This window comes from Capra hircus, chromosome 5 (assembly GCF_001704415.2).
Source record: "Capra hircus breed San Clemente chromosome 5, ASM170441v1, whole genome shotgun sequence".
Lineage (NCBI taxonomy): Eukaryota > Metazoa > Chordata > Mammalia > Artiodactyla > Bovidae > Capra > Capra hircus.
Window position 1 is genome coordinate 102,496,386 of NC_030812.1, and position 25,560 is coordinate 102,521,945.

The following is a 25,560-nucleotide window of genomic DNA, read 5'->3' on the forward strand; positions in this document are numbered from 1 at the left end:
GAAATCGATGAAGTCAGTTAGTCAGTTCAGTTGCTCAGTCGTGTCCGACTCTGCCACCCCATGTACTGCAGCACACCAGGCCTCCCTGTCCATCACCAACTGCCAGAGCTTACTCAAACTCATGTCCATTGAGTTGGTGATGCCATCCAACCATCTCATCCTCTGTCGTCCTCTTCTCCTCCTGCCTTCAATCTTTCCCAGCATCAGGGTCTTTTCCAATGAGTCAGCTCTTCCCATCAGGGGGCCAAAGTATCGAGGAAGAGGTAAAGCTATCTATAGAGCTCAAGCAGGAGGTACCGTTAGGGGTGTTGTGTCAGGGCAAGAAGGAGCTGTCTGGAATGCTGGACATTTTCTTCATCTTTTTGCAATATATAAATATGTAAAATTCCCTGAGCAGTTTCAGGTTAGTATACTTTGTATATGTTACATTTCAGTTTTTTAAAAAAAGTTAAAATTACTTGTAGCACCATGGGATATTTGACCTATTACCAGCAAATTGAGCAGTTCAAGGGTCAGCAGGAACAATTGGTGAAGAAGCATTGAAACCACCAACAGCTGAGCAGGTGCAGCTTCTCAAACTGAGCTAGAGTTGGCCTTGGATTAGGCTTGGTATCCATCTACCAAGACATATCTTTATTTTTGTTGTCACACTGGCAAGAATATCCAGGTTGGGTGGATGACAAGTGTTCAGGTTCACATCTTTCTTTTTCTTTCCTTCTGTTTATAATTTTTTCTTTTTCTTCTTTTTTTTTTAATATATATTTGGCAGCGTCATCTTAATTGAAGCATACTGGATCTCTATGGCATCATGTGGGATCTTTCTGTTTAATATTTGTTCTTTCTCTTTAATTATAATAATATAAAGGACTTTCCTGACGGTCCAGTGGTGAAGACTCCATGCTTCCAGTGCAGGGGGTGTGGGTTTGATCCCTTGTCGGAGGACTAAGAGCCCACACGGGGCATGGCAGAAAGAGAAGAGAAAAGAAAATTATATTCTGTACATCATTGTATATGTACTGCCCTGTATTGTATTTTACATGAAGCTAACATATGCTGCAAAGAGTCTGACACAACTTAGCAACTTGGCGACTGAACAACATCTGCTGTACCTAATAGATGGGGTAAGTAAGGGATTTTCAAGGGTAATTTTAACTATGGCCCTTTCTTTCTCTACCCCCTAAAAATGTGAAGCGTGTAGCACAGTGTCTGGCATCCAGGAAGGACCTTCAGCCTGGACCCCCACCTCCTACAGCACACATGTGCTCTCTCACTAAAGCTGCCAATGACCAAAAACATTGTGTATGTAATCAGACTTGAATTGTCTGCTGTGCTGTGTCCTCCTTGTCTTCTTACTCTGCACCCTCCCTCCAGGGCCCCTCTTGATTCTCGGAGTTCAACTCCTGGTTGATACACTTCCCACATTTATATCTCTAGTCCAGGCTTCTCACTACCCCACCCCCCATCCCCAGGCCTGCCATTTTCTTTTTCTTTTCCAGACTTGCCATTGTCAAGCATGTTCTGGATGGTTCCACTGAGTTGTTCCGGCACCTCAAAAACCCGTCCTAAAGTGAACCCACCATCTCTTTCTCCCACCCTCCTGCCCGGTCCCCAATGGTTCTTTCTGTCATCTCCACCTTCGCTTGTGGCACCACCTTCTAACAAAGTCTTCCCGGCTAGAAACCCCCCTTTTGGATTTTCCTGGTGGTGTAGTGGTTAAGTATCCATCTTGCAATGAAGGGGAAACAGGTTCCCCTAGTCTGGGAACTAAGACCCCACATGCCTCGGGGCAACAAAATTCTTGCGCAACAACTACTGAGTGTAAGGAGAGCCTGGAGAGAAAGAGAGCGACCGGGGCGTTCAGGCAGGGGAAGATTTATTATAGAAGAGAGAAAATGACTGGCTTTAGAGAAAAACCAGCGCCCTCCCTTTACAGCCAAACCTTCTTAAACCCCGTCGGTGGGAAATTGTGCCCTGAAGGGAGGGGGCCTTAGTTTATCTTTAGCCCACAGCTGGGGTCTTGTGATCATGTAGTCTGAGGGGTCTCACAGCTGGCTGGTCACGTAGTCTTGAGAAACTGGCACCAGCAGGGAAAAACAGGATATCGCTTTAAGGGAAAAATAGGATGCCACCAGGGCAATGTGGCCACTGTGACTTCATCCCTTGTTTGTCAGGTCACCACAATGGGCCATTTTTAAACTATACCCTATGTATGAGCCCCTTGTGGACCCTAACACTGAGCCCACAAGCTCTAGAGCTGATGTTCCACAACAAGAGACGCCCCACCCGTGAGGTCAAAATGAAAAAACCTCCCTTTCTCTCTTTCCTCCTCTTGGCCTTAGCATCTAATCAGTCACCAGATCCTGCCGTTTCATCAGTGTTTCTTGAATTCTTTTCTTCCTTATTTCAACTGCCCTATTCCAGGCTCTCAACACTTTGTCACCTGGGTCACTGGAACCAATCTTCTTGCTCCCATCTATTTCCCTTGAAGCCTGCTTTCCATTGCTGCCAGGGTGATCTTTCTAAAAGGAGTTTTCCACCATGTTCCTCCCCAGTTTCTTATGTGGCTCCCCATTACCCATCTGTCCTACCAGGTAACGTTTTCATTCTTAGGCCTCCTGATCTCACACCCACTTCCCTAGGCTTATGTCTCAAGCTTCCGTTCTTGCTACAGAAACCCTGAAATCTTCCAAGCGCTACTGCTTCTGTTTGTTTCTTTCGTTGCACTGGGTCTTCATTACAGTGCTCGGGTTCCTCATTGCAGTGACTGCTCTTGTTGTGGAGCACAGGCTCTAGGCACGTGGGCCTCCGTGGTTGTGACACACGGGCTAAGTTGCTCCATGGCATGTGAAATCTTCCAGGACCTGGGATGGAAGCCATATCCCCTGCACTGGCAGGGAGAGTCTTATGTACTGTACCACCAGGTAAGTCCTGTATTTTTGTTGTTGTTGTTGTTTTTATGTTGAGCACATAAACTGAATGTCTGCTTCATGCAGTGACTCTAATCCAATCTCTGTCCTGCAGAACCACTTGTTAGATAAATTCCTTGTCTTTTTTTTCTTTTTTGGCCACACTGTGTGCCATGAGGGATCTTAGTTCCCTAACTGGGGATCGAATCTATGCCCCCTGCAGTGGAAGCATGAAGTCTTAACCACTGGACAGCCAGGGAAATCTCTTCCTGTCATTCTTAAAGATTCAATCCACTGTCATCTCCTCCAGGACACTTTCCTTTCTGAACTGCTTGATCCCTGGTGAGCAGTCCTATCCTTTTTACTCCCCTAGTACCTTCTAGATACCCAAAATTTTATCTAACACATGATAAACAGTTTTATAAATGTTCTTGTAACTTCCTTGAGGATTCACTGCTTAGTCCTTAGTGCTCAGCACACATGATTAAATTTGAACCAGAAATTGTTCTAATTACTTTACTGAATAATCTCACTGAATCCTCGCTAGAGCCTATGCAGTAGATAAACCAATAGTATCTCCATTTTAAAGAGAGAGAAACAGGCATGAGGAAGTTAGTATAGGGCCAAGGTCCCCTTCCTACCAGCCTTCAGGCATTCACATCCAGGCAGCCTGGCTCCACAGCAGGTATTGCCACTATCTTATATTGTGCTGAGTCGCTCAGCTGTGTCCAACTCTTTTCAATCCCATGGACGGTAGCCCTCCAGGTGCCTCTGTCCATGGGGATTTCCCCGGCAAGAATACTGGAGTGGGTTGTCGTTTCCTCCTGCAGGGAATCTTCCCAATTCAGGGATCAGATCGGAGTTTCCCTCATTCAGAAATTATTTACTGCTGAGCCACGGATATTGGATCTCTATAAAATGGGCACTTAGGATTTGCCTGGTTGCCCAGTGGTTAAGAATCCGCCTTGCAATGCAAGGGATGCAGGTCCGATCCCTAGTTAGGGAACTAATATCCCACATGTCTCAGAGCAACTAAGCCCATGCGATGCAACTAGAGAATCTGTGCGCTGCAATGAAAGATTTCTCATAATGCATCTAAGGCCTGATGTAGTCAAATAAATATTTTTTTAAAAGATAAAATGGGCCCTTAGTAAATGTTATGGAAACAGAAATAGCTATGCTTAGTTGAGTGCATACTACTAGCAGACTTTGCCTGGATAATCTCAACTCTGTGAAGTAAGCACCATCATTATTTCCATATCACATAAGAGAAAACAGCTCTGGAGAAGTTTGGCAACCTCTCCGAGGTCACAGAGCTAAGTAGTGCGGTAGCTTCACGCACAAGCAAGGTCTTAACCACTGCACTACCAGATGAGGCCACTAGCTCAGCAATGGATTCATGTGAAGGGTGATGCATGCAGACCTCTGACACCTGCCGCTCAGAGCCAGAAACTCAGGTTTCAGAACCCCAGGCTTACAGCCGGCTGACTCACACCCCAGGTCAGAAAAAGATCAGCCCAGTAACATGATAGAATCAGCAGCACTCGGAACTAGATGGCACCACAATGGAGGTCCTTCCTTGACCTCGTGTCCTGTATCCCGAGGGGCTCAGGAGCTGGTTACCCGGGAGACTCAAAGTTTTTGAAGAACAGACCTCCAGGGACCTCAAAGCGACGGTACCACGAAAGGGTTAATTCTGAACTTGGGCTGCCGGGGGTGGACTCCCTAGTGGCCAAGAATGGGTTAAGCGCCGGGCAGATCGCCTCGGGGGCGGCCTGCACGCTACCCAGAGGTTAACTGCCCGTGAGTGGCCTCTACGCACCACGGGGCCCCGAAAGCCCCTGCCCCAGCCAAGTGTTAACTACTCTCTAGGGCCCCCCCGCCGCCCCGGGGTCGTGGCCTTGGGGCGCGACTCGACCTGGCGCGGCAGCGAAGGGTTAACCGCCCTGGAGGGCTTTGTGGGCGGGGCTTTGGGCGGGGCGGGGCCTGGGGGCGGGGCCGGAGGCGGAAGCGGCCGGGGTCCTGCCCCCTGCGCGCTTCGGTAACTTTCGGCTCGGCTCCTCCGGAGGGCCGGCGACCTCCCGGCACGCGAAGCCGGGCGAGGTTCGGGGGCGGTGACAGGGGCACGGAGCGGGTGAAGGAGACGGTCCCTGGCAGGCCCAAAGGCGGCGACCTCACGAGTCTCGAGAGGCCCGGACAGGTGGGTGAGGGCAGGGTAATGATGGGCCTAGGAGCTTTGAGGGGAACGAAGAGAGAGGAGCGGTGAGCAAACCTGGTAACAAGGATGGGTGCAAACCTGAGTGACGAGTCCCCTCCAGGATCCCTCGGTTCACACCCTCTTCTCTCCCAAATCCTCTCTAGGTCGATCCCGACCCGGAGCTCAACTTTCAGAAGAGAGACGCCGCAGCAAACCTCTCTTGGGGAATCGTCCAGCTCCTCACCTCCATGGGCCAGACGGCCTTGGCAGGGGGCAGCAGCGGCCCCTCCACCCCACAGGCCCTGTACCCTGACCGGTCTCGTCCCGAGGGCTTGGAGGAGCTGCTGTCTGCTCCCCCTCCTGACCTGGGGGCCCAGAGGCGCCACGGCTGGAACCCCAAGGACTGCTCGGAGAACATCGAGGTCAAGGAAGGGGGCTTGTGCTTTGAGCGGCGGCCCGTGGCCCAGAGCACTGATGGGGCCCGGGGGAAGAGGGGCTACTCGAGGGGCCTGCACGCCTGGGAGATCAGCTGGCCCCGGGAACAGAGGGGCACCCACGCCGTGGTGGGCGTGGCCACAGCCCGCGCCCCGCTGCAGGCTGACCACTACGCGGCGCTGCTGGGCAGCAACAGCGAGTCGTGGGGCTGGGACATTGGGCGGGGGAAACTGTACCATCAGAGCAAGGGGACTGGGGCCCCCCAGTATCCACCTGGCCCTCAGGGTGAGCCGCTGGAGGTGCCAGAGAGGCTGCTGGTGGTGCTGGACATGGAGGAGGGAACTCTGGGCTACGCTGTCGGGGGCACCTACCTGGGGCCTGCCTTCCGCGGACTGAAGGGCAGGACCCTCTATCCAGCAGTAAGCGCGGTCTGGGGCCAGTGCCAGGTCCGCATCAACTACCTGGGCGAAAGGAGAGGTGAGGCCTGGGACGGGTGTGGGGTGAGTGTTCGGTCCCTGGTGGCTGTGGTTTGGGATGGATGCTCAGCGCCTTACAACCACAGAGGGAATGGGCCATCATCTGACTGGTTTCCTACCCAGTTCAGTGCCAGGATTGACTAAGGGACTTCACAGCTGTTACCTAAGTTCATCTTCCTAACAGTCCTAGAGGTAAAAGTAAGTAAAAGATGGGAAAGCAACTTGCTAGGAGGTGGTGAGTCCTCAGAATGGAGGGACACACCCCAGGGATTAGGGCTTCCCAGGAGAGCTCAGCCCCTAGAACAAGAGGTACAAAGGGTTAAATCTGCCCTGGGCTAGGAGTCCAACTCCAGGAGGAAGAGGACCTGCGGTGCCAGGTGCCCAGGGCGTGTACCTGGCTCTTTGGGCTCTGACTCTGTGACATATACCTACTTCCTTCTTCAGCCAAACCCCAGGAAGGAGCCATTGAGGCTGGGTATCTGGAAGGAGAGCAGTGAAGGAGGCAGGCCTCGAGGTGGGGCTGCGGGCAGGGGCCTCCTTGGGGAACCAGGTAGCCAGGTCTTTCTACAGTTACAGAGTCTTCAGCGGAGGGTGGCTGCCTCTCCCCACTATAGCCCATGGGAACTATTGTAGAGTGAAGAGGCCTGCCTTTTGCACAGTCCCAGTGCCAAGGCCTCTCTGGATTCAAAGCCTGGGCCAGCCCCCTGTCAGAGCCGCCTTGGCCCCTTGCTTAGAGGGCTTTAGGGCTTCACCCCAACTCTGACTGGGGTCACGTGAGATCTGGGATGCCTCCCCCAGAGCAGATGCAGAACTTAAGGGCACCTTAGGCCTCCCACTCAACCATGGTGGGAGTGGACTTGCAGCCGGAGAACAGGGACTTCTGTTTTGAGGACTTCTGGCTGGAGTCGCACCCCTACTCACCTTCCCTCCTTCTCTTCCCCAGCGGAACCACACTCCCTTCTGCACCTGAGCCGCCTGAGTGTGCGCCACGCCCTGGGGGACACACGGCTAGGCCACGTTTCCGTCCTGCCCCTGCCCCCTGCCCTGAAGCGCTACCTGCTCTACCAGTGACCCGGGGGAACCACATGTGGCCCTGATGCCTTGACTCACCCCTCGGGGGCAGGAGGCACTGCTGGCGGAGAATGGCTACCTACCACCAGGGAGGCTGCGGGCAGGCAAGGCTGGGTCCCACCCCCACCCCCCACCTCAGGTCTGAGTGCCACCGCTCCAGAGCTACCACCCAGAGGGCGGAAGGGACAGAGCTGTTAGTCAAGACTGTGGCAGCCTGGTACGCAAGACATTTTTGCAAGTAAAAATTATAAGAGATGTGCTGCTGTAGAAACTGGTCTGTGGTATTTTGGGGCACAAGGGTCCCCCGGCTGCCTCAAGAAAGGCAAAGAGATGATGGGGGCAAGTTCAGTGAAGAAGAACACACCACAGGGCTCAGTGCCAGGTGTTTAATCCCCCACACGCGGGACTGCTCAGACACAACACACACAGGCGTTGGCACCGCGGGAGGGAGCAGCGCCCTGGCCTCAGCTGAGGACAGGGCTTTCTCTCAGCCCTTGGCCTCATGGCGGGAGACGGGACAGGACCGGTTCTCTCCTGTCTTCACTGGGGACTGAGGGGACCCACGAGCAAACCACCCTCCCACCTCTCAGCCAAGAAGAAGCCACCTTGGTGACAGGTTTAGTTCCAATGGGTACAGTAAGTGGAGGCGGGATGGTTCTGGTCCCAACCACGACAAGGTAGGGTGTGAACGGTAAACAAAGAGGTGCATTGGATTCGGCCACGAGAGGGGTCAGGCGACACCACAAGAAGCGTGTGTGGAGGTCGGGGGGCAGTACAGTTACTGGGCTTCTGAGCTACCTAGTCCCTGGCTCAGCAGGAAGGGTAACGGAGATGGACAGGGCTTATTGTTTGGCATTGATGATGTCGACGAACTCAGGCTTGAGGGAAGCACCGCCCACAAGGAAGCCATCCACATCAGGCTGGCTTGCCAGCTCCTTGCAGGTTGCCCCCGTCACAGAACCTGGGAAGGGAGACAAGAGCAGGACTGGTCAGTGATGAGATGGGGGTACACCACGCCGGCCTCCAGGTTGAAGGAGGGCTCGGTCTGGTTCTCAGCCCCACCCCACCTCAGGCTGGAGCCAAACCCACTTACCCCCATAAATGATGCGGGCGCTCTGAGCCACTGCATCAGAGACGTTGGACTTAAGCCATCCCCGGAGCTTTTCATGTACTTCCTGGGCCTAGAACAAGAAGCCAGACTAAGACCTTCATTCACTGGGGAAAAAACACTGGGCTCCAGTGGAGACAGGCAATGTGGTTTGCAGGCAAGAACCCTGGGGCTTCAATCCCACCCAGGCCCTGGAATGAGTATCCTGGGACAAGTAACTCTCTTTTCTCCTTTTATTATTTATTTAGTCTTCACGTGTAGCATGCAGGATTGACATGTAGCATTCAAGATCTTAGTTCCCTGACTAGGGTCAAACCAGTGCCCCCTGCAGCGGAGGCTTAACCTCCAGGGAAGTCCCTCTCCTGTCTTTTAAATGGGTTGGCCCAGGTGGTCTCTGTGGCCATCCAGTTCTATCAAGACAGGGGAGGATGAGGACAGGGCTCCTGGGCTTGGTTACCTGTTGGGGTGTCGCCGTCTTGCCAGTACCAATGGCCCACACAGGCTCATAGGCCAAGACAACCTTGCTCCAATCCTTCACGTTATCTGTGGGACAGAGATCACAGGTGGCAGGGTGAAAACAGGGAAGAACATAACCAGTTGTTTCCCAGAGAATAAGAGTGCTGGTGGCCTACTGCCCCCTGGTGGCTATTATAGGAAAGTGACATTAGAGGCAGGAGTAGAAGTAATAGGAAGGATACAGGATTCCCACCCTCCCCTTTCCTGCATCAGCACCAGATAGGCTCAGGCTGCAGGGCATCCGACCCCACCCTCTGCGTCTCATAGCCCTGGGCTCAAAGGCCCCTTTCTCCAGAGATACCTGCGATGACCTTGGTTTGCTCAAAAACGACCTTCTCAGTGATGCCAGCTTCCCTCTCATCTAACTTCTCCCCAATGCAGGCGATCACTCCAAGTCCCTCTGCCAGGGCATGGGCCACTTTCTGCCCAATCAGCTGTTGAGGAACAGACTTGGTGAGCACCCATCTAGGAACAAGCCAGCCCTCATCTCCTCCCCCCTCCCCCATTACTAACCTCATCTGACTCCCCAAAGACATGCCTTCTCTCAGAGTGCCCCAGGACTACCCACGTGGCTCCAAGATCTTTGATCATGCCAGGGCTAAAGGAAGAGAAAAGCCGTGGTTCAGCAAGGAGCCCACCCTGTCGCTGTCCCCTCCATGAGGACAGTGAGGGCTGGGGGGGGGGTCCCCCTCCCACCCCTCCCACCCCTCTACCACTAGCATCTTACCTGATCTCCCCTGTAAAGGCCCCATTGGCCACTTTGTAACAGTTCTGCGCAGCCACGGCAATCTTGGGATCTAGCTTCTGCCGAGCGAAGTCAATGTAGGCGGTGGGGGGTGCGCAAACTACCTCTGAGGATGAGATGGTGACAGACAGGATGAGATCACAGGGAAATCTTCATTCACCAGACCCCATCCTGTGCTCCAGAGTCCCTTCGCCTTCACCACTTTCTTAGTTCTGCTTTTGCCCTTTTTCACCCCAGCACGATCATCTCTGTCCACTTTGCAGCCCAGGCTGGGCCTGTACCCAAGTCTTTGAGCCTCCCAGGTAGCCCTGAGAGGCCATGGCCCTTGCCCTGCCCTCTGCTCTTTAGCAGCTGTGGCTCTGATTTCCCCAGGCTATTCTGGGCCTGGGCACCTCTTAGACTCAGCATTCTCTGGGGGCCAACCCCGCCTCCCTTCTAAAATAACCCATCCCCATCTCCCCCAGGCCAGGCCAGGATTTTCAGCAAAAGCAGAAGGAGCCAACTCCTGGGGTTTTTACTAAGGTCTTTGGGAGAATAAACCACAAGGGGATGCCTCTTGATCAGCCCCGAGGTTCTGTGACTTAGGTGGGTGAGGGGACAAGGACGCAGGCCGTGGATAGCAGCGAGTCGACCAGCTCCTAGAGGCCTTGCGCTTTCCCGTTTTTAGGCTGGAGATAACGGTAGGAGCGCGCCTCATTCCCAAATGGTTCTACCCCTTTCCGCTGAAGGCCGGAGTCCTACAAGGCCGCCGAGCGGACTGGATCGGAGCGATAGCTCAGGAGGCTGACGCGGCTCGGTAGGGGAGCTCTGCCGACCCGGCAAGGCGCGGGGAGGAGTCTCCGGCGGGCTACGTGCGGCGGCGCACGGAGCCCGCGCCCAGGGGCAGCCGGAGCCGTCAGGCAGCCTCCACCCCCACGCACCGGGCAGCCGCTGGCCTCTCTCGATCGCCCGCAGGGGCTGGGCTCACCTTTCAGTCCCAGCCGGTGCAGGCCCCGTCTGCGCCCTGGGGCCACCCTCCTCTCCAGGACCCACAAGCCAGAGGGCACCGTGAGATGCGGCCCCGCCTTTCCCCGCCGAAACACCCCCGGTTCAGCGGCCGCGGAGCTCAGGCCCAGATCCTGACAGTTCTGGACCCCAGCCCTGCACGCAGGGCCACGCGGACCCGGGCTAAGAGAGTTCCGGAGAGGGCGACCACGCCCGACCGCCCACCCCAGTCCTCCCCGGTCAGAGCTCACCGGTGTCGGCCGGCACCTTGGCCGCGTTCAGAGTGTTGATGAGTTCCCCCAGATTGTTCTTCCTCCCGTTCATCTTCCAGTTCCCCCCAACGAAGAACTTCCTGGAGGGCGCCATGGCCGAGGAGCAGGCACGCTGAAGGTCAGGAGCAGCGCGCCCCCGCTTCCACTGGCCGCTTATATAGAGCGCGGCGATGCAGAAACCCGCCCCCTCTGCGTCCTCGTCCATGGCTGGCCCGGCCCGCGGGAGCCCTGCCCCCGGCCCCGCCCGCCGCCCGCCGCAGCCCTGCCCCGGATCCCGCCCGCCGCCCGCGTTGCGAGGTTCTGACGTTACCCCCTTTCTTGTAGCAACGTTCCACGGCCGTCGCGGGCTCGCTTGGGTCGCTTTCAGCTTGAATTGCCTGACTTTGGGGAGAAGGCGCCAACTGTGCGCCCCGCGCTCAGAAGAACCCCCGCTTCACGGCTGCAGCCCCCGACCCCGCAGAGGGCTAGAAGGATCCCCAGGGGCGCTCGCTGGCTGGCTGAAGGCCTGGACACTCCACTCCACTCCCAGGCTTGGCCTCAGAGCTGTGAGGGGCATTTTTCCAACTCTGGGAAAAGGAACCCCCCCGCCCCCGTCGGAGCGGCCACATCCCTGACTGCTGAGCAGGCACCTTTGACCTACCCAGGGCCGGCCCAGCCCCACAGTTAATTGGGCAAGTAACAGGGTTCACAGGCGGAGGGACGACCCAGGTGGGCTGGACACCGCGCAGCTACTAAAGAGGCAGTTCAGAGGTCTGCCCTGCCCTTAGGAGTACCTCACTTTTTGCTCCAGCGGCCAGGGCCAGATAAGGGACTGCAAGGCCTGGTGCCCAGGGCTCCCCACTGGGCACCTGGGGACACTCGAGAAGAACCCACTTGGGCCCCCTCTCACGTGGCCCTCCTCCATGTCCCTGCATCTGACAGCCCCCACCCCTCAGCCTCCCCCTCCTGCCCCTGTGAGCACCTCACTCAGCCCCCAATTTCCCAAGAGCAGTAAAAAGTATAGAACTGCCTACCAGGGGGGCAGGGAGGGGGCGCAGGGCATGGAGGAGCAGGGCCCGCAGTTCTCAAAACCCAACCTTCCTGCTAACCCAGGAAAGACAGTCTCCCCCGAGATATCAAACAGGACACGCTTGACCCACTGTACTTTTATTCACATCCTGTATTTTGGCATTTTCCAGAGTAGGACGGGGAGAGACAGGGTGGGGCAAAGACTGAGGCGGGAGGGCGAGGGGGGCTGGCTCCCCATTTCCCTCACATCCCTCCTGGCCCCGCCACACGGGGAGCGCACACAAAGGGGGAGGGGAGGCACAGAAGCCCCCTTGGAGGAGGAGGCAGCACAAAGCTACACCCACGCCACACACACACACACGCCCACCCACACCCACGCACACACACGAACAAGCCCGCTCCACACCGGGCAGGCGGGATCACAGAGAAGCAGAGCGCTGTGGGGTCAAGGGCAGGGAAGCAACAGTCTCCTCACAGACAGGCGGCCGGCCCCTCCCGCCCCCTCCGACTCCATTCCCAAGGTCTCCCCGGAGCCCCCCCACCCCACGCTTTGCCTGGCCATTCTCTCCTGGCCTCTAGCTTCTTCCCTGCTGCTGGGGACGAAAAGAAAAGGGGTACCGAGCAGGGAGGCGTCCATCCCTCAGCCCCGTTCCTCATGCTGGGCAGTCTGTCCCCGGGGCGCCCTCAGGGCAGGCTCTTAGCTGGCCACTCTCTGATAGAAGTAGATGTAGCCTAGGTCCTTGGGCGGTTTCTCAGAGGCACACACTTTCTGGTCATTGTAGATCACCCACCTGGGGAAGGGGGTGGGGAAAAGGGTGAACGACCCAGGCATCCTCTAGTGTGTCTCTCTGATGTGGTCCCTGGACTCGACCCTGGTGGTTCGGGGGCAAAGGCTCGCAACCTTCTCTGCCTGGGCCCCCAAACTCAGCCCAGCTGCCTCCTATCTGAAGGGAGTGTCCCATCTCACAGGGTTGTTTCTACTCTGTGTCTTCGGACCCCTGTGCTGTCTTTACAGCCCACCCCCACCTATTCCTTTAAGGCAGAGGTCAGCAAGCTTTGTCAAGGCCAGACAGCAAATATTTCAGGTTTGCAGGCCACCTGGTCTATGCAACTATGCAGCTATGCAATTTGCCTGCAGCAGCATGAAAATAGCCACAGATGATACATAAATCAATGTGGCCATGGTCGTTAAAACTATTTATAAAAGTGAGTGGCCCAATTCAGCCCTGGAGCCCTAATTTGCCCATCTCTGCCCTCAGGCTTTCCATAAATTTCTGGTGAATTGTGGCCTGCACCAGCAGTCCCTTATGTTCCCTCCCACACCCCAGGAATATTCTAGGGTCTTCGAGAATGCCCCTACCCATTCCCCCCACTCCCTCCCCCATTCAGAAGGCACGTGCTGGCCCCTCACCTGCCTTCCTTCTTGATGTGGCAGACGTAGTGACCACACATGGTCGAGGTGCCCATGTGACTAATGAAGGCAAAGAGCTGATACTCTAGGGAAGGGGAGAGAGGGCAGAGCAGACAGTGAGGGAGGGGGATGTGTCCAGCAGCTCATGACCAGGGTGGGATTTCAGGGACGGCAGACAGGCCGGGCCCAAGTCTATCTCAGCCTCCCAGGACCCCGGCTTCAGGAGTCACGTCCATGGAAAGAAACTTCTGACTCTGTACCCTCCTGAGAGAAGCAGAGCCGCCTGGCAGTGAAGACCTAGTGGAGCAGACTGGCTAGATTCTCCCCGCGACACTCACTTCCAGGACCATCCCGGACTTTAGGTCCCACTGGTATGGACTCGGAGATGGAGTCGGCAGCTGAGCGGCCCTCCGAGATGTCCATGGCAGCTTCTGCGTCCAGGTCATCAATGTGACTGAAGATCCAGTCCACAGCCCGTTCCAAACTGTTGTTCTTGGGGAGGAGGGAAGTGTTACTTTTTTAAAAAGCAAGGTCAGGGTTGAGAAACCCCAGCGGGCCTCTGCTCCTTCATCACAGCCACTCAAGGGTGGAGCCCCAGACTGGCCAAACCACAGGGGGAGTCCTCACTTGCTCCTGAGGGGTGGAACCTCACTCCCGCCCCCATCTTCCCAGCGGACCCGTCCTCAGCTGGGGGCGCCCATACCGTGGCCCGCAAGGCTTTCAGGGCCTGGTCCCGGGAGAAGCCCATGGAGACGATGGTGGTCACACAGTCCTCTGGTGGGGGGTCAGCGGCTGCACTCGTGGAGCCGGGCCCGCTGGAGCCAGGCAGGATGAGGGGGTTTGCAAAATCTGGGGATGGAAGGGGTTCAAGTGTTTGGGGGAGATGCTGGCCCTGCCCACCACCCCACTCCCCGGCTCCAGCTCCCCAGCCCTGCCTACCCGGGTCGTCCATGTGCGACATGACCCAGTTCATGGCGGCCTCGGCCCCGCTGTTGCCAGTGTAGTAGACAGCTTTGCGGCAGGCATCCATGGGAAAGCCCATCTCCACTAGCTGGATGATGACCGACTCATCCAGCATGGGCGCTGCGGCGGAGAAGCATGGGCACAGGGGCCTGACTCCTTGGGCCACTCCCTGCCCCTCCCCCAGAGCCTTCCCCAGCTCTCTCCCAACCACAGGTTCCATGCGTTTTTTCCTCCACAGCCTGGCACCTTATTCCAGAACTAAAATGGCAACAGAGCCTCATGTGGGGCCAGCACTATCCTCAAGGTCTACAGAACCGAGGCCAGGGGTGCCCCAGGGAGCCCCTTCCCTGTTCTTTCTCCCACAACAGGCTGTTTCCAGAGTATGATCCCCCGCCCCTGCCCCCGCCCCTAGGCCAGGAGGTTACACCCGCAGAGGCAATTAGCCAGCGCTGCTCCACCCATACAGAGAACAGTTGGCTGGGGTGCTCTCTCAGTCCTCACGTCCATCAAGAGGGCAGAGACAATTTGAAAGGGAGGACAGAAGGAGCACGAAGGACAGGGTCAAGGGGTGGCAGGCAGAGAAGACCCCCATCAGCAAGGGAAAGAGACAGGCAGGAAGAAGAGTCACTAACATGTTGGAGAGGAGAAGTGAGGGGAGCAGAAGGAGTCTTCGTCTTCGTTGCCATAGAAACCAAGGCTACCTTTGGGCTCATCCGGAGTGACCAGGGGTGGGGCAATGTCGGGCAGCTCCTCCTCTCCAGGCTGCAGCCCTGTGCCCCTCAGCTGGGAGATGTCTAGCTCCTCGGGCATCTCGATGGACACGTCTAGAAAGTGTACGGCAGGACAAAGTTCACCTCGGCAGATCCCCGAGGCCCTCCTGGGAAGAGCACTCTAGGAATCTCAGGCCCCTGCCCCCATCTTGCTCTGTAATAAGATGATGCGCAGAGCAGGACCCATCACCGTGTGATAAAAATAACCACAGGCTGGGTGGGGGGTGGGTGGGCAAGTGAACAGGCTTCCAGTCTTAGATCTACCACTAATGAGCCACGAGCCAGAGAGGGGTCTCTGACTGTGCCACAGAACGATTCTGTACTTCCATGGGGCTCAACTTCTCTAGGAAATGAAACTAGTTCTGGGGTTGGCAAAGTTGTCAGGGGCCTGTGAGACCCATGAAAACAAACTGTTTCAAGATTATCAGAATGAAAACATCTTACCAACTGTATCAAACTATGAAAACCACTTTTGCTTGTGTAAGTCATAACTATAAAATCAAAGAAGTCTTAAACATCAATGTCCCACTGTATAGCACAGCACACTGTACTCAATATCCTATGATAAATCATAACAAAAAATTTAAAAAGGAATATATATGTATTTAATATAACTGAATAGCTTTGCTCTACAGCAGTAATTAACACCATGTTGTAAGTCAACGATACTTCAATTAAAAAAGGTAGTTAAAAATTTTTTTTAAATCAAAGAAGTCTTAATAATGTTTCCCCTTTCAGAGAAAAGCTGAAGCACTAGTTTACAGGTCAAGGCCCCTTCTTTTTCTAGCATTTTCTGCGTAACCTCCCTTGCTCGTGCCGGCAACCATACCCAGTTTCTTGGGCACCCAGTCCAAGCCAAAGGTGAACTTCTTGATCTGGATGACCAGGTAGTCAGGGAATGAGGCAAATCGTGTGGTCCTAGAGAAGAGACAATGGCCTGTACCCAGAGAAGCTGTCCTGAAAGCCCCACCCGGGTCCAGCCTCTCATAGGTAGAAGAACTAACCACACTGAAGATAATTTCATATTCCTTTCCTGCCCTGGACAGGCATCAGAGTGTCTGCAGACGAACAGTAGCAGAAGGTAGGAAGTAGGGGAATGGGGGTTCTTAGGGGCAGGAGCAGCAAAGGGGCAGGTGGCTGAAATCTCGGAGACCAAAGCACTTTCTCAGATCTCAAGGTTACACCAGTGACGGGTGAGCAAAAAGTAAGACTATGTGCTAAAAATCTCAGTTCTGTCCACCACTGTTCCTAAGTGCTCATGCTCTGCCAGCCCTGGGGAAGTGAGCAGACAGAGGCTTCCTGAAAAGTGACCCCATCCACCCCAAGAGAGAAAAAGACTGGCAGGGGCAGGTCAGGGTAACATGTAGCAGTTATCCAAGTCCACTCCTGCCAGGCCCTCTCGGTTCCCCTCAGGCCCCAGGTTACCTGCCTCAACTGATGGAAGCCTGAGTTCTGACCACAAAGGGATGAGAGAATGCAAAAGAGGCTGACAACATCTCGAGGATGACCCTGACGGAGGCCGGGACCCATAAGGACTTACTTGACAGCGACTGACTTGGCCTGCAGGGCTGTGCTCCAGAAGTCATCCACCTGCTCGGGGGCGCCGTAGGCCTCCAGGCAGGAGCTGAAGGGCACCTGGGCCCGAACCAGCTCAGGCAGAGGCAGCTTCTCCTCTTCAGCTTGCCGCTTCTTCTCCTCATACTCCAGAAGCTCCTCTGGTGACAGAAGCAAGTGGGTGGACCCTTCAGAGGGGCCGAGCCACATCCCCCCTCATCCCTGGCCTACTGCCTCTGAGTCCACGGCTATCTCAGCTCCTCTGCCTCCCCAAACCCACCAGACACACGTCTGCCTGTAACCTGGCCTCTTTCTCAGCACAGCTCAGCTGACCAGCTGTGCGCAAGGTTAATCCCACACCCCGGCCTGGTTGGTAAGCAGGGATACTGCGGGCTCTGCTCCTGAAAGGCGCCCAAGCCCCATCGCTGCCAGGCTTCAGACCCCAGGCCCCGGGAGGGTAGCAGAGCACCCACCTTTGTTCATGGCCGCATCCATGGGCACGGGCAGCTGCATGATGTAGTCCACTCGCTGGGTGTACTTCACCTTCTCTGTGGCCAGGCACTTGATCTTTTCCTCCACCAGGAAGCGGAACACTTCGTTAGGATTTTCAGAGCTCCGGCAATTCCTCTATGGGGAAGAGGCAGGGTGGGGAGGTCTGGACAGCCAAGCACTGGGGTGGGGGCCTACAAGAGTCACTGGGGGGTCAGGGAGAGAGGGGAGTGGAAGGGAGAGGGGCACAAAGAGGTGCAGGGATGGGAGAGCAGAGCAGAAACCTTCCCTCATCAACCCGCCAGTTCCGGCCCATCCTGGCACTGCAGGACTGCGTGGAAAAGTGCCTGTACTTTCTTTTTTTAATGTGGACCTCCTTTTTAAAAAAAGTCTTTATTGGGGACTTCCCTGGTGGTCCAGTGGCTGAGACTCAGCATTCCCAAGGCAGGGGGCCCAGGTTCGATCCCTGGCTGGGGAACTGGATACCACTTGCGGAAACGAATAAGAGTTCACGTGCCACAATGAAAGATCAAAGATCCCGTGTGCTGCAACTAAGACCAGCACAGCCAAGTCAATAAATATTAAAAAAGAAAAAAGGTATTTACTGAATTTGTTACAGTATTGCTTGTTTCTGGTTTCTTGGCCTGGAGGATCCTAGGTTCCCGACCAGGGATTGATACTGCACCAGACTGTGCTGGAAGGCGAAGTCTCAGCCACTGGACCACCAGGGAAGTCCCCTGTACTTTCTAAGCACTAAGCGCTCGCCTATCATTTTCTTTGGGAGCATCCTTCATCAGGCTGTATGCATAACAAGTGTCCTCAGGTGCAAACGCCACTCTCAGGAAAGGCTCAGTGCTCGGGGTCACTGGGGTGGGGCTGGGCTGGGGCTGACAGAGGAGGAGGAACAGGTGAGCAGCGGGAAGAAGGGAGTGAACTGAAGTGCAGGTAGACAGGAGGAGAATGAATACCCCCACCTTCCCTGTCCTCACCTCCACCATGTTGATAAGGTGCAGGAAGAACTCTTGGGCATCCTGCTGCCGGTTGGTGGAGAACTCGGGGTGACCCTTGCCAATGAGGGCCTTGAACATCCGAGGGGCGATGCCATCTTGGACTTCCTAGGCAGAGTTGGGGCAGCCATTCAGCCGGGGCCCGAGAGGCCACCAAGTGGCTTTCTTTAGACGCCTCCCACATGGATCTCAGTGTCCCCACCATTCCAGAGCCTGAGAGGGACGGAGGTCCAGACCCACCTTCTGCTCCGTTACCTGCTCCCCATCACCCGACTCTGGTGCTGGCTTCGAATACTCCCCCGAGAGCAGGCCGTGGCCCAGCTTGGCCCTGTGTCATCACCCAAGAGAACCATTTAGTTTCCGTCTGACACCACCAATCTACCCCTTACCTCCCCAACTTGACCCCTGCTCAAACCCCCTTAGACAACTCTCTTAAATGTGAACCACCTTAGATTCCATGGGAACCCAACTCAAGGCAGACAGCATGCTTGCAAGATAGCAATTGGAAAGTGTCTAGCTGGCCAGAGGCTACACTGTTGCTCACTTCAGGGGGTCATGGAAGAGAAAGAGGGCACACAGGCCTGGCTACGTACACCTGGGTGCTGAAGTCCTGGGTGGGGTCCGTTGGGGCGTTCTGGAAGATCTTTTCCAGCTTATCCACGTACCTGAGCCAAGGGAAGGATCACTGAAGGGGCTGTGGCCAGGCCCAGAGGAAAAGGGAAGGGAGCAGTCATCTACCAGTTCAGGGAACAGGTCCCTCCAAAGTGGGGAGACATGTGTTTGACACTTGGGGTCCACGTCTTTCCAGCAATTTGCCTTCCCTCCCCTTCCCAAACAGGTGAGCATGCAGGGTACACAAGCCTCTGCCCTAAGACGGAGCTACAGGATGGTAGAAGACACTCAGAAGGATAAATACAGTTCATGTTCTTTGAATAGAACGTGTCGATATGTTCTAAATTTTCACGTGTCTCAGGCCTTCCTATTTAGACAGGATGCTCACTTCCCTAACCCTAACTTGCCTTTCTTCTGTCTCCATGTCCCAGCCCTCCCCTCTCCCCCATCAGGTGCTCATCTGATGTCACTGGCCCAAAATAAAGAGTACCTGTTGGCCCTTGAGTATATCAGGAGGCCTGGAAGAGCCCTGGGACTGAGCATCTGGCCCCACCAGTGGTCTCATGTATAAGCAGCTTTACAACCTGCTCCTCAGCATGTACCAAGAACCAAGACTGAGCTAGAACAGAGGTCCTGAGGGCACCAGAGGTGGGCGCCCGGGGGCTGGCTACTGGGAGAGAGCTGGGGGTCAGGGCACAGAGCCAGGGGGCCGGCTGTGGAGAGAGGGCCTGGGGGCGGGGGCTGGCGGCGGGGGGAGGGAGGACTCACTTCCTCTGGAAGTCGGGGATGCTGAAGAGCACCTGGACCACCGAGTTGAGGTAGCAGCTGTTGCCCAGGTTGCGGATGCCGGTGTAGCCGGGCCCGGACAGCGGCTTGAGCGGCACCGCCGACTCCTGGATCAGCTCCCACTCGCCGACACGCTGGTTCATGTCTATCTCCAGCTCTGTCATCGTCTTGTCCGTCTGCATGGGAGGAGGCACTTCAGACCTGAGTCTTTTTTTCGTTTTAATTTGGCTGCGCCAGGTCTTAGTTGAGGCATGTGGAAGCTACTTTCCTGACCAGGGATTGAACCCAGGCCCTCTGCACTGGAAGCACGGGCTTTTAGCCACTGGACACCAGGGAAGCCCCAGACCCGTGTCTTTTATGTTCTAAAACATAGTCTAGGATGAGAGACAGCTGGAAAGAGCCTGGAACGTGCTGAATTATGGACCTGAATATGGGAGGCCCATTGGGCATCCTCCAGTGCAAGTTCCGGAAGGCCACAGGCGTCCAGGGGCCCATCAGGCAGCAGGCCTCCACCCACAAGAGGGGATGAAACGAACATGATTTCCCCTAGCTGAAGGGTTCCTCCACCCTGAAGCCACCCCGTCTCACTCAGATCCGCACCCCAGCATCGCCTCCTTGGTCCCTGCTGGACGCTCTGCGCACAGTCTGTGGTCACTCCCTGACCTGCACAACCACACAGTGGACGCCTGCGTCTCATCTGGTAGAAGCCGACAAGCCAAGGACCACCTCTGCCTCATTCAGAGGGACCAGAACACAGTAGGCGCTCAGTAAGAGTTGCTGACGATGAAATGATTCTACAAGGCTTTTCACAGGCAGCCCACGAATCCTGGGAACTGGGGTCACCGTGGCATCTCCCTCCACCTTGCCGCCTCAGCTTCCGCCTCGGGCAAGGAGGGAGGGCCTGACGGGCAGGGACGAGAGAACCTGAGCGGAGGGCGGTCTCACCTTCTGCATCTTCAGCATGTCAATACCGAAGTGGGACAGGTGCTCGGCCAGGTTGGGATCCAGGACCATGTCATCCTCGTCATACGAGTACACGTCTAGTGTGGGAGGCAGGAGCAGAGTCAGGGGGAGGGCAGTTCAGGCCCCACCCGACCACCGAGCTCACCCCCTGCCCCAAGAGGCTTGGTGGGACAGCTGGACGAGCCCAGAGGGCAACGCTCTTGGCTCCCTCAAGCATCAGTGAGGCCTCGAGCCCTTCTTGGATTGGCTGTCAGAGAAGATGCAGTCAACAGGGCGAGGGCTGGAACTGGTTGTGTCTCCACCCAGCAGGAGGAGGTTCGAGAGTGAAGTGAGTTTGAAGAAGACTTACTCTCTTACTTACAAGAGAATGACGGTCACCACTAGGAAGGGGACTGGGGTTTTGGGGAGCTATCTGAAAGTTCTGTTTCATCTGCAATATTTTCATCGTTTATCAGGAGACTGGACTCATGTCTTGTTCGTGTCATGTGAAATGATTAGTGGTTCAGACCCAGTGATGTCCACGTGGAGGGGGCGGGGTGTACCAGCTCCGTCAGGGGTGATGGTGCCCAGCTTGACGGCCAGCGGGTAGCCCGTCTCCCGGAAGTGCTCCACCGCATGGTTGTTGCCCCCGCTGCCGTCGAAGTAGCGCCGGCCACACAGGATGGAGCCGTCCGTGAGGTTGAGCCACAGGTTCTCCCGCATGTCGCACTTGGAGCACTTCCAGCCACTGACCCCGGGGAAGAAAACGAACCGAGTACAGGTCAGCAGTTTATGGGAGCGGTGGGTGGACAGATGGGGCTCTGCAGCTTCCCCGCTGGTCCGAGGCCTCTCTCATCTCCTCTCCTTGGGACATCCCCTCCCCGAGTCCAGCTCCCCATGAGTCTCCCTCCTTATTCTGTTCCTGAGCCTCTCTCCCTCGACTCCTAGGAGGGTGACCGCTCGCTCCTGCTCTGCGGGTCACACCCCAAAGTGGAAGGGGGGTGTGGGGCAGGCCTTACCAGGGAGGGATCCGAGCAGGGTTGTCCAGCTGCTTGAGGTTGAAGGCATGCTTAGACACCTGCCGCACTTCCCCATCCCAGGCCTGCACCTCCTGCTTGCGGGAGGCCGAGTCAGCCGACAGGAGGGCCTCCACCGCACTGGTCACCTAGGGGATGCAGAGGGTCAGAGGCAGGACCCAGTTCCCAGCCCCACCCGCCCCTTGATCTTCAGCTTTCCTGGAACTTGCCCACCACACTGCTGCTCTGACCCCGCCTGCCCCAGAATCTTCGGTAGGGTGGGAAGGTGTTTATACCCGATCTCTGACAATGTCCGGCAGTCCCCCCAGCCCATCCCGGGCTATTTCCAGGTAATCCGGCAGAATGACGATCTTTACATCCTCATCGTATTCAAACTTCTCCTCATTGAGGTCAAACCCGCCTTCGACACCTGGTGAGACAAGAAAGGAGCTGGGGTGGGGGGGGTGGGGTAATGGGGAAGGGAGTGCGAGTAGGATGACCACTGCAGGTGGACCCCCTCCTCTGATACAGTGCTTCACCTTGCCCCCTCCAGGGTCCCAGGGCCACTGACCAGGCCCCTCCTTTGGGGGCTTTCCTAGCACCTCTGAGAGCAGGAAAGACCAGCTCAGGGAAGAGAACAGGATGTCAGTGACTCTCACCGATGGCCAGTCGAGTGGGTTTCTTGCGGGGAGGGTCTCCAGTGCCTGCGGTCGCATCTTCCTCTTTCTACAGTGAGGCAGGAAGGGCACAATCAGCCCCAGCACCAGGGAAGGGACAAACGGACAATGGATGGATGGGGATGGAGTGGGTTAATCTCAGAAGAGAAAGGAGCTAAAAAAAAAAAAAAAAATCACACCTGCTGAGTTTTAATGGCCCCAGCAAAAGCAGGTGGGGGGCGGAAATGAGGCCCCTGGGAGGTCAGGACAGGACAGACAGATTCAACCTGGTGGCCCAGCAGGATGAGCCTGAGCGCAGCAGGTCTTGCCTACCGGGCGCCGAGTCCGCCGGAGGTGGAGGTAGACGCGCTGGCCAGTCTTGTTAAAATGTCTCTCCACGTATTGTTTTCCAAAGCCCAGGAATGTGTTCATGCAGATGTAGAGGCCACCCTCAGACTCCTGCAGGACAAGAGGCAGGGGCAGAAACACAGGCGGGATGAAGCTTGGCCAGGGGAAGGCAAGACCTGGGGTTAGAAATGGGTGGCTTCCGGAAACAAGGTCTGTCCTCAAGCACTGTGTGGCCTCTGGCAAGTCACCTATTAGCCTTTCAGGACCTGGTACATGGCTAAGAGTCTCCCCATCCTCCTGTGACTTTGGCAACGGCGAACAAGGACACCAGGGCTGAGCAATGCCTGTCAGTCACCACTCCTCTTCCTTCTTTGAAGCCCTCCAGTCAAGGCAAAGAACTCCCCTGATCTCCTTCCTGGATTGAGATCCAGAGTGAGTCGGGATCAACTACTACAGACCTGGGAAGAACTCCATGTCAGACGCTGAACCTAAACCAGGAACACCATGACCAACCCCACCTGAGTACCAAGATTCAGCAAACCTTCCAGACTGGAGGAGAAGACATACTAGCATCTGAACATGACATCTAACCCCTGGGCTTGCCAGCAAGATCAGACCTTTCCTTTACCTCATTCTAACCAGGTGATCAAACTCTGGCCCACATTGGTTTCATCTCCTTTTTCCTGCTAAAGCCTGGCTCCAAGGGACTCATGTGCTGCTTGGGGCTCACAGCTGAACCAGGACCCCATCTGGCAAGGACATGAAGCCCAGCCTTCTCCAGCCACCACCTGGATGCCTCCTCCACCTTGTCCCCCCTCCTGCCCCCAATAACCAAATCTCCAAGAAATCCCATCAACCTCCAACTTCAAAGCCATTTCCCTTCTGGAACAATCTAGCAACACTTTCTGAGACAGCTAAAACACACAGCCCAGGAAGAAACCAGGGAAAAGACAAGTGTCCACTGTAAATCACAGCAGAGGAGGGGACATGGGCTTTCCCCAACCTGAGCGAGTCTACTAGTGCCCTTGTGAAGAGGGTGCTGGAGAAGCGGGAGGAGGAAACTGGAGACAACAGTCTTCTCTCAGATCCAAGCAACAAGGCATCTTCTTTCTGGAATTAAAGCCTCAGTGGCCTTGAAAAATTCTCTGCTGGGAATTAAAAATAGGGCAGTTCTCCATCCCATAGATCGCTCTGTACCACTCCTGAGAACTGTGTGGGTTACAAAATTTATGAATAGAGCGTTTCTCATCAGGGAAGTCACATAAACTCTTTCTACCATGAACCCAATTTAAAGATAATCAAATATGCCGGAAGTTGGTTAGCAAAGTCAACCAATGGAGACCTCTTAACAGGGAAGAGAGAAGAAAAGTGTAATGAGATCAAACCCCCTTTTGGATTATTCAAACCATTACTAAGGAGAGAGGAGTATAGAAAGGGAGACCTCTACCATCTGTTGATAATTAAGAAGAAAAACCTTTTCTTCCTGAGAAAGACAGCACTTCACCATCCACGCACTTGATAAACTGGGAGGCCTCTGGGAGCTCTGCAGTGATTAAACTCCTCTGTTGCCAATAAAAGATGCTGATTCCACCAAGGATTGGGAACCCCAGAGTTCTACTCTGAGCAGCTGTCCTCTTTACATTCTGCCAAAGCCAGACTTCAGAGAAGCAGCATGGTTTTCTGAGGCCCAGATCAAAGCCTAGCAAACCAAGCAACCCACAAATCACAGTGATGACCCTGAAATGGGCCTTAGATCACCCTGCTATACTCAGCACTGGCGATGCGTTAATGAAGCCTTTCCACTCTGACTTGCAGTTTTCCCAGCCATGAGCTGGTCTGGCTGAACACCCTGGGCAGGGCCCACAGCGGCTTGAGGGAGGGGTGGTGAGGGGGGCGGATCCCAGCCAGGCTGCTGCCCTCAGTTCAGGCTCTGGCCTGGCTGGAGGCTTGTGTCTGCCTGACGGTGTCACAGGAAGGCAGAACTGCAGGAAGGGAGGTACCGGGTGGAGCCTGCCAAACGTGAAGCACGGTGTGGGTGGTGGCTTTGTCTAACTAGTCAGGAGTGGGAGTGGGATGGGAAAGAAGCCTTAGTGTCCCCCACGAAAGAAACCATCTCTCTGGGAATACTTTCCAAAGGTTTCCCTCTGCTCTCTCTGATGGACGGGAGAAAGAAAGGGGGCTGCGGCCATGATTCACCTCAAAGGAGAAACGACTAGAGCTTTCCTCTCCTCTTCCCCCCACCCCCCCCCCATGACCCACCTCCCCGCCCCCTGACCATATTAACCATGGGTGGAGGCTCTATAACTCAGTCTTTCTCAGAAACAGCCTTCTTCAAGGCCACGTCCAGGCTACTAGGCGCCTGGGAACTGCAGTCCCCACCCTACTACCCCCAACCCGGGTTCCGAACAGCGGTGGGTGGGGGGGGGTCGCCCCATCCCTCCCACACGAGACTACAAAACCCGGAGAGCCATGCGCGACAGGCAAGGCCAACTCCCAGGCTTTCGCAGGGGTCCACGTGGGAGATGTAGTCCGGCAATTAGGTGGAGCCTCTAGCTTAGAACGTCAATGAGGGGAGTGAGCGACTACAATCCCCACAGTACTCCACGAGACGAGGAGCGGGTGGGGCGGGCGCGATGGCTTTCGGGAGTGGTAGTCAGTCGACAGCTCGCGCGAACTCAAAGCAACGGCAGGAGTAGCGTGGAAGACTACAAGTCCCATGGTGCACCGCAGGGAGGCGGTGGCCCAAGCTTTGCAGGCCCCGGCAGAATGACCAGGGAGATGGAAGTCGTGCTCGCTGCGGGCGTGGGGAATGGGCTTACCGGTGTGTCGAAGGAGAAGGCGCACTCGTCTTTGTGGACCCGGTCTCCAGCCTTGGGGACCCGGATCGTCGGTAATACTGACAGCAGCGCCTCTTCACTCAGCTCCGCCATGACACCGGCACCAGCTCCTCCACACACAGCGGTTCTCACCGCTTCTAGTCCCCCCCCACCCTTCCGTCCAATGAGCACCACTCGTTAGGTGCATGCGCCGAAGGGAAGACGCGCGAGAATGGCAGTTGGACCGAGCCTGCCCGCTAGTGCTCCGCCCTCTGCCCGCCTCTTGACCATCGCCAATGAAAAGCACTTCTAATGCAATCGATGGTCGAAAGAGCCAATCCCACTCCTCCAGGGCAAAGCGCACGTAGAACAGCGAGGTGGGCCCAGGAGTTTTGCGGCCGAGACTCTGGGACCCTACAGTGCATTCGCGTATCTTCTATTGAAGAGCAGGAACTGATGGTTGTTTAAACCA

General features: G+C 55.7%; 3 protein-coding genes across 7 annotated transcripts; 1 reads left to right on the plus strand and 2 right to left on the minus strand.

The window, feature by feature from the left end:
• Positions 4,436-7,603, plus strand: SPSB2 (splA/ryanodine receptor domain and SOCS box containing 2). Of its 3 annotated transcripts, none has more exons than XM_018048550.1 (3): positions 4,436-4,582; positions 5,268-6,015; positions 6,958-7,603. In XM_018048550.1, the coding sequence occupies exons 2-3, from the start codon at positions 5,352-5,354 to the stop codon at positions 7,083-7,085; spliced, it is 792 nt and encodes a 263-aa protein (XP_017904039.1). In that variant the 5' UTR covers positions 4,436-4,582; positions 5,268-5,351; the 3' UTR covers positions 7,086-7,603. The 3 variants fall into 3 exon arrangements, with proteins under 3 accessions (XP_017904039.1, XP_005680994.1, XP_017904038.1); XM_005680937.3 differs by lacking the exon at positions 4,436-4,582 and adding an exon at positions 4,917-5,106; XM_018048549.1 differs by lacking the exon at positions 4,436-4,582 and adding an exon at positions 4,917-5,106 and having other exon boundaries at positions 5,268-7,352.
• TPI1 (triosephosphate isomerase 1) lies at positions 7,458-10,921 on the minus strand. The gene is made up of 7 exons (XM_018048548.1): positions 10,690-10,921; positions 9,437-9,560; positions 9,223-9,307; positions 9,011-9,143; positions 8,651-8,736; positions 8,179-8,266; positions 7,458-8,046 (listed from the first exon to the last, which is right to left on the minus strand). Exons 1-7 carry the CDS (start codon positions 10,913-10,915, stop codon positions 7,928-7,930), a joined length of 861 nt encoding a protein of 286 aa, XP_017904037.1. The 5' UTR covers positions 10,916-10,921; the 3' UTR covers positions 7,458-7,927.
• Positions 11,853-25,308, minus strand: USP5 (ubiquitin specific peptidase 5). Of its 3 annotated transcripts, none has more exons than XM_018048551.1 (20): positions 25,092-25,308; positions 22,258-22,383; positions 21,928-21,994; positions 21,565-21,698; positions 21,272-21,417; positions 20,816-21,000; positions 20,256-20,350; positions 19,293-19,486; positions 18,506-18,577; positions 18,153-18,240; positions 17,895-18,020; positions 16,890-17,043; positions 16,403-16,577; positions 15,692-15,780; positions 14,725-14,916; positions 14,069-14,212; positions 13,833-13,978; positions 13,468-13,621; positions 13,130-13,214; positions 11,853-12,509 (listed from the first exon to the last, which is right to left on the minus strand). In XM_018048551.1, the coding sequence occupies exons 1-20, from the start codon at positions 25,200-25,202 to the stop codon at positions 12,416-12,418; spliced, it is 2,577 nt and encodes an 858-aa protein (XP_017904040.1). In that variant the 5' UTR covers positions 25,203-25,308; the 3' UTR covers positions 11,853-12,415. The 3 variants fall into 3 exon arrangements, with proteins under 3 accessions (XP_017904040.1, XP_017904041.1, XP_017904042.1); XM_018048552.1 differs by having other exon boundaries at positions 11,989-12,509; positions 18,168-18,240; XM_018048553.1 differs by having other exon boundaries at positions 11,989-12,509; positions 14,794-14,916.

Excerpts from the sequence above, each read along its gene's own strand:
- USP5 (XM_018048551.1), bottom strand. The coding sequence starts at position 25,202 with ATGGCGGAGCTGAGTGAAGAGGCGCTGCTGTCAGTATTACCGACGATC. Across the intron at positions 18,241-18,505 it reads CAGGACTTCAGCACCCAGGT|GGCCAAGCTGGGCCACGGCC; the intron begins GTACGTAGCCAG and ends GTGATGACACAG. Across the intron at positions 13,979-14,068 it reads GTCGCACATGGACGACCCGG|ATTTTGCAAACCCCCTCATC; the intron begins GTAGGCAGGGCT and ends TTCCATCCCCAG.
- TPI1 (XM_018048548.1), bottom strand. The coding sequence starts at position 10,915 with ATGGACGAGGACGCAGAGGGGGCGGGTTTCTGCATCGCCGCGCTCTAT. Across the intron at positions 9,144-9,222 it reads TCTTTGGGGAGTCAGATGAG|CTGATTGGGCAGAAAGTGGC; the intron begins GTTAGTAATGGG and ends GTTCCTCAACAG. Across the intron at positions 8,267-8,650 it reads AGACGGCGACACCCCAACAG|GCCCAGGAAGTACATGAAAA; the intron begins GTAACCAAGCCC and ends TTCTTGTTCTAG.
- SPSB2 (XM_018048549.1), top strand. The coding sequence starts at position 5,352 with ATGGGCCAGACGGCCTTGGCAGGGGGCAGCAGCGGCCCCTCCACCCCA.